At 42.3% G+C, this 14,639-nt stretch overlaps 1 protein-coding gene across 4 annotated transcripts in view; it reads right to left on the reverse strand.

The window, feature by feature from the left end:
• The window catches only part of DYM (dymeclin), a 467,512-nt gene that overhangs the window by 64,389 nt on the left and 388,484 nt on the right, over positions 1–14,639 (reverse strand). For 3 of the 4 annotated variants that reach the window (XM_060173849.1, XM_060173848.1, XM_060173844.1), the window contains one exon: positions 10,829–10,942. The exons of the other annotated variant lie outside the window; for it this stretch is intronic. In XM_060173849.1, coding sequence (XP_060029832.1) covers positions 10,829–10,942 — 114 coding nt within the window. The remainder of the gene's footprint in view (positions 1–10,828; positions 10,943–14,639) is intronic. 4 annotated transcript variants of the gene reach the window in all.

Consider the following 14,639-nt stretch of genomic DNA (forward strand, 5'->3'; position numbering starts at 1 on the left):
GGTTCAAGCCCCCAGTCCCCATCTGTGGTAGTGGTGCGGAAACTTCACAAACAAGTGGATCAGTGCTGCAGGTCTCTCACTCTCCTTCTCTCCCTTCTCTCAATTTCTCTGTCTCTATCTAATAAATAAAATATTTAATAGAGAGATGTATTTAGTAATGAGAGAAAGAGAGAGGGGGGGGAGATGTGTCCTCATTTTGGCAGTGATGGGGCTGGAGTTTGGGCCTCATGCTAGTTAGTCATGTGCCTGACTGCTGGGCCATCTCCTGCGCCACAGATCTCAGATGTTTTGAATATTTAATTTATATCTTTAGAAAGAGCACGTCTAGAACCACATGCTAATCCACACTTTCATAGAGGTTACAGAAACAGAAGTTGCAATGTGTAACAACCTCTTTTCCATCAATCTCGCATACAAAGCTATTATTACATACCCAACAATTATTTTATCAGTATATATTAGTGAACCACCCAAAAGACTATAATGTGCTGTCATGTGGGATAAGACAAATATTATTCAACACACAGCTTGAATTTTCAATCAAGTTAAGTTATGGCAGTTCTCTGTGAATTAAACTCTAGAGCTTTAAGTGATTCATTTTATTATAAACACTCAACCCAAAAAGATGATTAAAATAATTGCGATACGGCTTGATTATAAGGATAAACAGGCCCTTTTTTCTAGTAACATCTGTGGTAATAATGAGCTACCACTTAAATCAACTGAGGATGACTCACCATCTGTGAGTAAAATGTAATTTCAGTTTCTTTTCTAGTACTGGGGATGGATTTCTTTCTTTCTTTCTTTCTTTTTTAACTTAATCATCCACCCTCCATCATCTGTTCTTCTTGGAACCACAGTGTGAGATGATAAACTGGGTTTAGGAGTACAGTTTCTCCCTATGTTTCAGAACTAAATTAACTAGCCCACTTAAGGGATTTACACATGAACTTGGCTTCAACAGGATCTTGCTGTAAATAAGACTTATCTGGCCTGGAACCTCCTACAGCCCAATTCATTTCTCTTGCGTGCTCTCTTCCTCTTTTACTTAGCTATAATCCTGAAAGAACACAGTGATGTTTATTGGCCTGCTACTGTCTTATATGGAAAAGCTTTTTTCTGAACATAGTAGAATAAATGAACGACATGCAACATCCAAGCATAGAGCCCACACAAGTGTACTTCATTTTACTTTAAGGAAAGACAGTAAACTACAAAATTAAATTCAAAATCTACTATGGTCTATGAAAAGGCTTTAAAAAGGTCAGGAGTATTCATTAAAGGTAACAGAAATTAACATCTTTAGATGGAATAAGCAGAAAATAAGACCGAAGACGCCATGAGCAGTAAGCTAAAAAAGGAGCTAAGGTTCATCACTGTGAAAGGAGAGGCACAGAAGATGAAGAGAACCTGGGCGTAGTAGGGGTGTCCACAGGAGGAAGAGGAGATGGGGAAAGGGTGAGTGAGAAGTGTTCTCGAGGGGAAGTCAGGCGGTAGCGCAGCAGGTTAAGCGCACGTGGCACAATTAAGCGCATGTGACGCAAGGCGCAAGGACTGGCGTAAGGATCCCAGTTCGAGCCCCCAGCTCCCCACCTGTAGGGGAGTAGCTTCACCGGCGGTGAAGCAGGTCTGCAGGTGTCTCTCTTTCTCTCCCCCTCTGTCTTCCCCTCCTCTCTCCATTTCTTTCTGTCCTATCCAACAATGATGACATCAATAACAACAACAATAATAACTACAACAACAATGAAAAAAACAAGGACAACAAAAGGGAAAATAAAGAAATATTAAAAAAAAATTTTTAAAAAGAAGTGTTCTTAAGGGGGTCGGGCGGTAGCCCAGCGGGTTAAGCACATGTGGCGCAAAGCGCAAGGACCAGCGTAAAGATCCTGGTTCGAGCCCCCGGCTCCCCACCTGCGGGGGGGGGGGGGGGGGTCGCTTCACTGAAGCAGGTCTGCAGGTGTCTGTCTTTCTCTCCCCTTCTCTGTCTTCCCCTCCTCTCTCCATTTCTCTCTGTCCTATCCAACAACGAACAACATCAACAATAATAGCCACAACAAGGCTACAACAAGGGCAACAAAAAGGAGGGAAAATGGCCTCCAGGAGTGGTGGATTCATGGTGCAGGCACTGAACCCCAGCAATGACCCTGGAGGCAAAAAAATAAATAAACAAATAAATAAAAAAGAAGTGTTCTTAATGCATAATGTTCTATGAAGAAGGTGGCCTAGTGCCTATGTCATTATAAATCTGAACAGAACAACAACAACAAAAATCAGGGCTCATTGGAGAGGTGGTTGATTCCAGAGCTGGGGCAAAAAAAAAAAAAAAAAAAACAAGCATCTTGAGGTATGAGAAAGTAAAATGAGCTTGGAGACATGTCAAAAGACACAGGATCCAGCTTGGGAGCACTTATGTTCTGAAGTTAGTATAATCTGAACAAAAATGTAAAGAAATAGTATATGCTCACTGCAGCACTGTTTACAGTGGCCAAGATGTAGAGGCGACTCAAGTGCCCAATGACTGATGGATGGATAAGGAAGTTGTGCTGTATTTACACTTCGGAATATGACTCAGCTTTAAGAAAAGATGAAGTCTTGCCTTTTGTTACAGCACAGATGGAACTGGAAAGGATCATGCTAAGTGAAACAAGCCAGAAGAAGACAGACAAATACCAGGATTATACCACTCACACATGAGAGCTAAGAGACAAAGCGAGGGAACAGGCAGTACAACGGACATAAATCCTTGGTCTATGTCTGCAGTTCTGAGGCCACTAAGGGGGAGAGGTGGGAGAAGAGGATAAGAGGGTAGGGGTCCAATGTCCTGTGGTGAGGGAGACTCTGGTGGCAGGTGAGGGATGCTAACATGTATTTTGGGTAGGTCTGCAACTGTACCTCTGATAACAATAGGCCTGTAAAATAGTATTCCTTCAATTAAAAAGTATTTTTAAAGAAATGATAGTACTGAATTATAACTTGCTTTATCCTCTGAGAAGATCAAAGTTCCCTTCTAATTTGAGTCTCTGGACAACATCTGGACTCTCTTACATATTCCTTTCTGTCATTTGCGTATACTCCTCTTTAAAATGCAGGCCTGCGCAGGGCCTTCTCATCCTGCTCTCTTAGTCTCTTTCGATCCTGGACCACATTGTTTGTCAACAGCCAAGCACTGTCTTCCCTCATTCATGCCTTCCCTCTTAGTGCAGGGCTGGAAGCCTGAGAATGCACACTTTCTTTTTTAAAAAATTTCTTTATTGGGAAATTAATGTTTTACATTCGACAATAAATACAATAGTTTGTACATGCATAATATTTCCCAGTTTTCCATATAACAATACAACCCCCATTCTGTCATCCTTTCTGGACCTGTATTCTCCCCACCCCCACCCACCCCAGAGTCTTTTACTTCGGTGCAACACGCCAGTTCCAGTTCAGGTTCTACTTGTGTTTTCTCTTCTGATCTTGTTTTTCAACTTCTGCCTGAGAGTGAGATCATCCCATATTCATTCTTCTGTTTCTGACTTATTTCACCTAACATGAATTTTTTAAGGTCCATCCAAGATCGGCTGAAAACAGTGAAGTCACCATTTTTTTTACAGCTGAGTAGTATTCCATTGTGTATATAGACCACAACTTGCTCAGCCACTCATCTGTTGTTGGACACCTGGGTTGCTTCCAGGTTCTGGCTATTACAAATTGTGCTGCCAAGAACATATGTGTACACAGATCTTTTTGGATGGGTTTGTTGGATTCCTTAGGCTATATCCCCAGGAGAGGAATTGCAGGGTCATAGGGTAGGTCCATTTCTAGCCTTGTGAGAGTTCTCCAGACTGTTCTCCACAGAGGTTGGACCAACTGACATTCCCACCAGCAGTGCAGGAGGGTTCCTTTGACCCCACAACTTCTCCAGCATTTGCTGCTGTTACCTTTTCTGATGTATGACATTCTCATAGGAGTGAAGTGGTATCTCATTGTTGTCTTTATTGAGAATGCACATTTTCTAGAACATCTCCAGCAGAGCTTTGGGCTAGATTGTGTCAATGGCATGAACTTGCATTTCAGAAGCTATGAGAGAAACAGAGGTCACTGTTATTCTGTCAATAGTGGTGGGTAGTCCTAGGCTTCAGCAGAGGTTCTGCCCATGGTTCTGGAATCTTCCTGCAGATCTCCACAAGTTTGCTGTAGGCAAGTCAGACCAGGGACTGTGGCATTCCTGCCACTTCTGATATCCTGAACTCTAGTAGTGACTTTCCTTGGATTTGGCTTCCCTCATCCTTTCAATAATTTCTTTTTAATTCTCTGTAGTAAATTCCTTTGTGTTTGAAATCAGCTGTTTTATTTTTCTTGGCAGTCTCTAATTCAGAAGTAGAGAGGAGACTGGGTAATGCATCTTGGTTTTGCTGTGATGGAGAACAGATGAGGAAAGGAGGGTAGTGGTGATGTGGAAGTCACATCAGCTAATCTAATACAACGTAATACTCATATTTGTCTACACAAGACAATCAGCGACTGGATAGTCAGCACTTTAAAGTTTTTAATCCCTTCTGAACCACTTTTTCTTATTATGAATCAATACATCTAATCCTAGGAACTGAAGCTTAGTCTAGCATGCAGATCTGGCTATACCTCTACTATTAAGAACTGAAAGGTGGCCTTTTTGGAATTAATAAACTTTCTCATAAAAACATTCCCAGATTAACAATTTTCTTTTTATTTTCAATTATCTTCTGACAATACTGGCGTGAAAATTCTATCATTTTCTGCTTTGCAGAGAGCAATTATTTTAGAATATGCACAGAGAAGCTACAATCAGGAATGGAAATGCTCTTACATATCACTTTGTCGGATTTCCCAACCAATGTTTCAGTCTTTCCAACTGTAGTGGCAAACAACTGCACACAAGTGCCTTATTTTCTGCTCTTGTTGACGGTGGCAGGCAATGTTCATAGATCTGTCCTCTTCCTATTGAACCCAAACTCAGTCTGAGAATCCTTCTCAATTTAACATCTTACCAGCTAGTAGCATCAGATAAGAGTCACACCCAAGATGGGACCTATTTGCATCCCTGCCAAGTAAGTGGTAATTAACCTATTACTTCAACATTTCTAGTGAGGGGGGAGGCATCACTTCCCAAAAAGTTGCCTACTCCACTTGTAAATAATTCCCTCTGTTAAAAAGTTTTTCCTTATATGGGACTGAAATGCAGGTCCCTGTATGTAGCTTCTACCCACTGCTCCTACAGCCCAGACGTCTGCACACATAACAAGCCCAACTATGCCTATATAAACAATTCTTCCAGAACTTGAAGAGTAGTTTCTTTTGCTCAAGTCTTGTCTTCTTAAGGCCAAGAATCACAGTATGAGTTCCTCCCGGTCTTTTCTCACAACTTTGGTGATTCTCTCAAAAGGAAAAAAAATTCAGAGTACCTTTCAGGTGGTGTGGCACTCCAAAGTATGCTCTGTGTTGTCAAGTACAAGCAACCTCTACCACCAGGAGTACATGGACCCACACAGCATTTAGCAAATGAGTCAGGCTTCAGCCAACACTGAAAAGTGATCCTGGAAATCACAGAAACCACATCCAAACCCAGCCCCACAGACAATTCATTCAATAGCTGAAGGTCAGTTCTCGAACTAGTCTGCCAAAACCTTTGTCCCAGTTACTTCCCTGGGGCTTTTGTCATTGATGAGGACTGCAGCTATCTCTCAATCAGCCCAAGTGCTCTCCTCTGTCTACCAGACAATCCTTCAGATTCACTTGGTCGATATTTTCATCTTTTCACATGCCTTGAGTCAAGCGATAATCTTCTAGCTGTTCTCTCCATTTTCTAGTCTTATAAGTCTAGTCTAAACACAATAGCCAAAGTGAGTCTATTAAAACAGAATCCAGTAACACTCATGCTCACTGCAGCACTATTTACAACAGTCAAGACATGTAATAAACTCAAATGCTTGAAGATAGACTGATGGACTAAGAAGCCCGGGAGGTTGTAAAGTGGTTGGAACACTGGAATCTTGAGTATGAGGTCCCAAGTTTAATGTCTGGCATTGAATGTACCAGAGTAATGTTCTGGTTCTCTCTCTCTAAATAAAATAAATTAATTAATGCTTTTTTTTTTCTTTAAGTTGTGGTATGCAGAAGGGTTTGAACTCCAGTCCCATCATGACCTGGAAAGAAAAGAGGGGGAAAAAAGGGAAGGACACTCAGAAGTAGTAGGTGTGACTTAGAAAGGAAAAGAGAGGGAGTCGGGCTGTAGCGCAGCGGGTTAAGTGCAGGTGGCGCTAAGCACAAGGACCCGAATAAGGATCCTGGTTCAAGCCCTGGCTCCCCACCTGCAGGGGTGTCGCTTCACAAGCAGTGAAACAGGTCTGCAGGTGTCTATCTTTCTCTCCCTCTCTCTGTCTTCCCCCTCCCCTCTCCATTTCTCTCTGTCCTATCCAACAACAATGACAACAATAATAACTACAACAACAAAACAACAAGGGCAACAAAAGGGAATAAATAAATAAAAATAAATATTAAAAAAATTTAAAAAAAAAAAAAGAAAGGAAAAGAGGGCAGAACAATAGAAAAACGGCAAATATGTGTAAAAATAGATGATAGTTATAGAAATAATAGTCAACCCCATATCTGTGATCTTGGGAGAACTCATGCAGTTTCCAATGGAGGGAATAGGGACATAGAACTCTGGTGCTGGGAAAGGTGTGGAATTACACCTGTTATCTTTTTTTTTTTTTTTTGCCTCCAGGGTTGGGAGTGCCTGCACTATGAATAAATAAATACACTGCTCCTGGAGGCCATTTTTTCCCTTTTTGTTGCCCTTGTTTAACCCCTGTTATCTTATAATTTTATAAATCAGTATCACTAAAAGCTGTATACACAATAAAATCCTACTCAGCTGGGAGTCAGGCGGTAGCACAGCGGGTTAAGCATACATGGCGCGAAGTACAAGGACCAGCGTAAGGATCCCAGTTTGAGCCCCTAGCTCCCCACCTGTAGGGGAGTCACTTCACAGGTGGTGAAGCAGGTCTGCAGGTGTCTTTCTCTCCCTCTCTCTGTCTTCCTTTCCTCTCTCCATTTCTCTTTGTCCTAACAATGATGACAACATCAATAACAACAACAATAATAGCTACAACAACAATATGAAAAAACAAGGGCAACAAAAGGGGGAAAAAAAAAAGAATCCTACTCAGCTGTGAGAAAAGATAAAATACCACCTTTTATTACAACATGGAAACAGGGATGAAACTAGAAGGGATCATGCTAAGTTAAATAACTCAGAAGGAGAAGGGCAAATGCTAGACTATCTTACTTACATGTGGGATATGAACACAGAGAAGCAGAGAAAATGGAGTCAACGGAAAATAAACTCTTTAGACTGACTGCAGAACTGAGGTCATGAAGGAGGGAGGCTGGAGAGAAGGTTTAGGAATGGAGAAGGTACTTCTGACGTGGTATATTAACTGACACCAGGGAGAAGGGTGACACTGTACCCCCTGAGATATAGCCTTGTAAATCACCATCTAATAAAAAGAATTTAAGCAAAATAGAAGCTGCATCATGCCACCCCTTCTCTCAGACCCATTTCACTGTGCCTCCCCTGCCCATTCAGCCAGGTTCACCTCCATCTCTTTCATCTAGCTCATGTCTGGGGTTTCCTACTTAGTTCTTCAACAGCTAAGCTTCCTGCGCATAAGCCTCCTGGCTTAGGACCTTGTCAGTGGTTGTTCTTTTGGCCTGGAACTCTTCCTTAGTTCCTCTCTCTTAGTTTCTTTTGTTCATCATTGTTAAATGGTGGCTTGACTATTTCTTGTTATTCTACCACTTTCTCCCTCCACACCCTCATTAATACTCTCACACCCTCTCCTTAAGCTGCTCTCTCATCTCTTTATTTTCCAGAGCACTTGCTGTGCCAGATCCTTACTGCCAATGCTGAATGTGGATTGTCTGCCTCCTCCCACTAGCCTGTCAGTCCAATGAGGGCAGGGCTTTTTTGCTCACTCATTGCTTTCAGCAATGGCTGTCACACAGTAGATGCACTTGATGAAGATTTATCCTATGTCAGTGGAACCACATGGCAATCTTAAATACTTTACCCACTTATTTTGAATAGAGACAGAGAAATTGTGGGGGGCCCAGGTTCCAGCCTCTGGTTTCCACCTGCAGGGGTAAGTTTTGTGAGAGGTGAAGTAGCACTGGAGCTGTCTCTCTCTTTCCCTTTCTGACTCCTCCGCCCCCAAGATTTCTCTCTGTGTTCAAAATAAATAGGTAAAGTACTAAAGACTGCCATGTGGAGTAGGGTTCTGTGCCATTGCCACATGGTGGTGCCTTTTTAGTTGATGAACAGAAGCACAGCCGTCTCTGCTCTGCGAGAGAGCTCATGAAATGGTATCTCGTCTTTATTTGCATTTCTCTAACAGTCAATGACTGTCATGTTTTTTCATGTTTGTTGGCCTTTTGGATCTCTTCTTTGGTGACTATTCTGTTCATATCCTCTCCCCATTTTTGGATGGGGTCCTTTGGAACCTGGGTTCTTGCACACTGAAATGTGTGTACTCTACCAGGCATGCTACCATTCAGTCCCTAACGGGCCATCTGCAACCTAACTGGTTCTATGCCTGAATCTCTATAATCCACCCCATTCAGCCATCCTCTCCTGTGCTCCCTGTACTGCTTTGTGCCTTGCCTCCCCTAGTCCTGCCTTCTGCTCACCATAGATTTAACCCCATTTTCCTGGTGACTAAGCACTTCTACACACTCAGTCCCTGCAGTCAATCTTCTCTCCTTACTTCTTTAACTGAAATGAGTTTCTCCCTGCAGGACTGCAATTTCCCCTGGAGTCTTTGGAAGTAGAAGGGGTTCATTCTTTCACACTCCAGAGCCCGAAGGTTGCAGAAGTAGGGATAGTGTCCTCTTCACTTTCATTGTTTCTTGGCTTTTACTTTTCTATCCTTAAAGAAAAAGCCCTGCTGCCAATGGGCTGATACAAGCTGCTTCTTCTCTGCTGTAGCTGCCAGCTACTGACTTCTAGGCCATTCCTCCATTTACGATAACCAGTAGGCAGTTGGTCTTTCTGCTGAACCACAGCTTCTCAGCCGGAGTTTCCGACCACGATGCCCATGTGAGTGACCCATCCTCACCTCCAGTTCATCAACTGACTTTCATTCAGACATTTTATTCACCCTCCACCCTGTGCCCAGCACTCATAGACAAACACAGACGATGCTGTCACCCCAGTGTGCTCCCCCAGCATCTCCAGTCTAAATACACTGCTCTCTAGTCACCAGCTCCACGGCTGTCACCGTGCCAGTCCTCTGATCCCCGTTCCTGGCTCCTCTGCACCTACTTTCCCCTCACAGCCTCCTTCTTGGTGGTTCCACTGCTTTCTTGATTTAGCTCAGATGGCAAGATTGACCGCTTCCTGAGAACAGCCATTCTAATCCTCATGAGCTCTTGTCCTGGTTTACACGGTCCAGTTCAAGTAAATTTAAAACAGTGGAAAACACAACAGTCCTCTAATGCCTTCCTCTATGTAAAACTGGACATAGGAATTCCTTACACTCGAAGGACTATTAGGAATAAAGTAAAAGCCGGAGGGTCTAGTGAGCTTGGAGTCGGGTTCTGTGCCATTGCCACATGGTGGTGCCCTTTTAGTTGGTGAACAGAAGCACGCCGTCTCTGCTCTGTGAGGGCGCACTGCTGTGTACGTGTGGCAGACTGATTGCGAGCGATTACAGCGACTATTATGGTGTTGCTTTATAAGCCCTGTCATTATAACTGAAAGTATTTTCATATCCTACAACAATATCACACAAGCTTTCATTAGGCAGTGATTCTAGAGACAGTGCTGACCCCCCCCCCCCCCCAGTACCTGTGGAGCAGGCATGAGCTGGGTGAAGCACTCTGAAGAAGGCCAAACGCCTATGATGCCCTGTGCTGTTAACTGTGGAGCAAGTGCTCCAAGAACTGAGAGGAAGTGGAGGGAAACGTTAGAAGTCTTCAAGCACAATCCACTTATGCTTTCCTCCCAATTCCCTTTAAACCCTTTCCAATGAGAAAATTAGTCTTGATGGATGAGGTTTTTTTTTTTTTTTTTTTAACATTATAACATCATTTTAGGTACATGTCCAAAATAAATACCAAGTTTGTTTGTTTATTTGTTTTGTTTCTAATATGCTGTTTTCCTTATCTCTGGAGAATGACTCTCTTTCTATAGCTATGCATGGCCCTATAGTAAATAGGGTTGCATGAACTTTGGAGACAGGCTGCCTGGCTATGCATCTCCCCACTCTACAGCTTTCTCGTTGTGTGGCTTTGGGTTAGTTACTTCACCTCTTGCCATCAGTTTCCTCATATGAGAAAGGAGGATGATAACTCTACCTATTCCCAAGGGTTGCTAACGAGCCTTGAGAACACTAACATGTTGAGACACTTTAAAGCCAACAAAGCACAAACACTATATGTATGCAAACTGTCACTATAGTGAACGTCTTCACCGCCACCATCATCACACCATCCCATCCCCCAGACTGTCTTCCCACCAACACCAGATGATACAAAACTAAGTGCGTTTCACGGAGCTAGAAAAATAAGCGGTTCCTTTAGATACAGGTGATGGGTCACTCATAGAATGCACATGGGTATGAAGCTACCCATCTTTCTTTTGATAATTCCTTTTGGGAAGTGGTCAGAATCCTTCCTCACAGTTCTGCATGTCAGTATATTGTAGACAAGGCCCTAGCCTCTTCTAGCATGATTCTGAATAAAGGCCGCTTAGATGCCAATGCTTACATGAGGTGACACCCTGGTAGGCTTCTTCCACCAGTCTTACCTTCAGCCTGTCTTTGGGCAGGGCAATAACCCCTTGCTTGATGATTTCCAGCACGCGTTCCACTGACAGCTCAGCTCCGGCCTGCAGCAGCCTTGAGCTGAAAAAGGTGATCACCTGCAATGTGAAGTTATATTATTAACACAAGCAGGTGTAAGAGACAGACTTTCAGCAGATGCCTTGCGCACACAGCAGTCAGACTATCTTAATTCTGTTTCTTAGAGTGACCTGGATTTTAATTCACTAGCCCTCCCATATGCAAAGTCCACTCTATAAAGGGTTTAATGGCTGAATCCGAGTCAGCTTCTGAATATTCAAGGCTGATTACCCGTTCTGTGAATTAAGTTGGCTCCTGACTTCTACACTTTCTTCCCCTCACATTTAATATTTCATTTAGAGAACAGTACCCATCATAAGGTGGGAAGAGAAAGCTACAGCTTATGTCAATAAGTAGGCTTAATAAGAAAGGAATTGAAGCTAATGGCTACAATGATCTGGGGGATTATTTATTAATTCAGGTTATCCACAGCCTTCTTATCCCTAGTCGCTAGGAATAATCAACAGCAGCTAAAATTGCTTGTGCTTCCTGTCACAGCACAGCCTGCTCTATATAGCAAAGTGCTAACACAGTAGCTCTCTGAAAATAGCACTGCCCCTTAATATCTGTCATCAAAAACTAAAAGAATGTCATCATTTCAAACCACAATGCTAAAGTGCCAAGAAAACTCTAGATCTCTTTCTACTCAATGGGATAGCATTTAAAAAGAAATTTGTTTATTTTTATTATTTATTTATTTATTTATTTATTCCAGATAGAGACAGAGTGAAGTTGAGAGGGAGAGGGAAGAAGGAGAGAGAGAGATACCTGCAGCCCTGTTTCACCACTCACGAAGCTTCTCTCCCTGCAGGTGGGGACCAGGGCTTGAACCTGAGTCCTTGCACACTGTAATGTGTGTGCTCAACCAGGTGTGCCACCACTCAGCCCCTAATTTTTTAAAAATAAAACAAACTTTATGATTTGAATATTGGGGCTGAGAAGACAGTGCAACTGGTTGAGTGTACACATTACAGTGCACAAAAATCCAGGTTCAAGCCCCCAACCCCTACCTGCAGGGGTAAAGCTTCACAAGCAGCGAAGTAGTGCTGCAGGTATCTCTTTCTCTCCAGACCCACCTCCCCTTTCTCTCCCATTTTTTTTCTCTATAAAAAATAGCTGAGCATTTCTATGTGTACATTTACATTATATATATGTTGCTCCTAACAACTATAGCTGTGCACTGTATAATGTTTCCATCAATGATGGACAGCATCTAATGAAATGGTCCCAGTGAGGAGTGAGGAGCCTAGGCTAAGCCCATACATTTCTAGGGTGGTGTGATTAGAATATCTGTAAAACAACCAAGTCACATAGCAACACACTTTTCAGAAGGGAATCCCCATCATTAAGCATCATGTGACTGTATTTGCCAATAATTTTTTCTAAATTTTAGTTAAATAACTCCATTTTCTATTGTATAAGACATAATATTCTATGCAACAAAAATTTGAGACATTCAATCTATTTATTATTTATTATTGGATAGAGACAGAGAGAAATCAAAAGGGGAGGAGGATATAGAGAGGGGGAGAGAGACAGAGACACATTTGCAACACTGCTTTACCATCTGTGAAGCTTTCCCCCTGCAGGTGGGGACCAGGGGCTTGAACTTGGGTCCTTGCACACTTTAATGTGCCACCATCTGGCCCTGAGACATTCAATCTATTTTCCCCCTCTCATATTAATTAAATACTTATTTGTGAGATTGTAAGTTAATAGGAGTGTATATTAATACCATTCCCACCACCAAAGGTCTGTGTCCTTCCCCGCAGCCCCCAGTGAAGCCGAACATCCACCCTCACCCTCCACCCAGAGATTTTTTACTTTGGTGCCCTACTCCAAACTCAGTCAGATCCTGCTTTGAATTTCCCTTTCTGTTCTTCTTTCTCAACTTCTGTTTATGAGTGGGATCATTCCATATTCATCTCTGTCTTTCTGACTTATTTCACTTATCATAATTCCTTCTAGCTCTATCCAAGATGGGTCAGAGAAGGTGGGTTCATTGTTCTTAATAGCTGCGTAGTATTCCATTGTGTATATGTACCAGTTTTCTCAGCCACTAGTCTGTTGTTGGGCGCCTGGTTTGCTTTAGGTTCATGATTAGTCAACAATTTGTTCTGCATTATATCTTAACTCTTTTTTTTCAGCCACCAGGTTCCAGATGATACCATGATGCCAACCCAACTTCCTTGGGCAGAGGACCCCACTATGTGTCTTGGAGCCCTACCTCCCCAGATCCCTACCCCACTAGGGAAAGAGAGAGACAGGCTGGGAGTATGGACTGAAATGCCAATGGCCCATGTTCAGCGGAGAAGCAGTTACAGAAGCCAGACCTTCCACCTTCTGCGTCCCATAATGATCTTGGGTCCATACTCCCAGAGGGATAAAGAATAGGAAAGCTATCAAGGGAGGGGATTGGATAGGGAGCTCTGGGGATGGGCAATGTGTGGAAATGTACCCCTCTTATCCTATGGTCTTGTCAATGTTTCCATTTTATAAATTAAAAAAGACATAATGTTAGTAATTATTTGGAAGTATTTTAAAGAATTTTCTCACAAGATTATTTTCCTAAATAGTAACTATTCTAAAGCACAAAAGTTTTTTTTTCTTCTTGCTAACTATTCCAGTGGAAAAGATACAATGTGACAGAGATGCCAGGGAAAAGCATTTATTCTGGAAAGAATAGACCCAGATGGAATGAGAACCCTCACAAGCTTGTGCTGAGAGAGAAGGGGGTGGGGTGGGGTGGCTAGTTGCTGCTGTCTGCTGACTCCGGGTTACCCATCTATCCATCTCGGGCAGTCTGCTGCCACCAGCTCTTCACCAGTTGTTTGTTTTGTCCACACCAGGGTCGTTCTTCAACAAGTTTGTATGGGTCTTGTTCTTCCCCTCCCTGTCAGCTTTTAAGCTGGACATTCTGGGATAAACTTTTTATTCAAAGAATTTTAGACATACCAGGTACTCAAATTGACTTTTTAATTTTAATTCAGTGATAAAAATTTAAAACTAATTAAATTAAAATTTGAAATAGGCAAAAAAAAAAAAAAAAGATTCTGAAGGGATCTATTTCTCACGGGAAATCTGCCAAACCCAGGTGGGAACTTAAGTCTGGCAAAAGTTTGAGGAGAAAGAGAAAGTCATCTCTGAGCTCAAACTTCAAGATGACAAAGCCAGCTGAGATGCTGATGAAAAAAAATATGTTGCAGTTATTAGAAGGAGTTTAATTCCAGAGGTTTCTGCTCGTCATTGCTGTGGTCTTTTTAGATATGGAAAAGAATTTTTATCCTCCATTTCTTTAGCTAGATTATATGACTAATGATAATACATTCCTACTGAGAAGTATGAAAAAAATAAAAAGAAACTCTGTGAAGATATATTTTAGTACTGTGAAGGGGACAGGCCTGAAAGCAACATTATCCATAGCTCAGTGAGTATGTGTCCAAGTCCTGGTTTTTAAGCACTATTATCCACAAAACCAGCTAAGACCCCCCCGTCACAGACATCACTGACCTCCAGGAATAGTCAGGGGAACTACAGGGAGTGCGTGAGTATGTCTCTGAAGACAAGAGAAACAGAATAAGAAAGTATGCTGTTATAAGTTATATTAAACTCCCCTCCCCCTTGATAGTATATAGAGAAACTGAGAACTGAGGGGAAATAGGGAGAGAGACAGAAATACCTACAGTACTTGCTTCACAGATCATGACGCTTCCCACC

The sequence above is a fragment of the Erinaceus europaeus genome, chromosome 15 (genome assembly GCF_950295315.1).
Source record: "Erinaceus europaeus chromosome 15, mEriEur2.1, whole genome shotgun sequence".
Classification (NCBI taxonomy): domain Eukaryota; kingdom Metazoa; phylum Chordata; class Mammalia; order Eulipotyphla; family Erinaceidae; genus Erinaceus; species Erinaceus europaeus.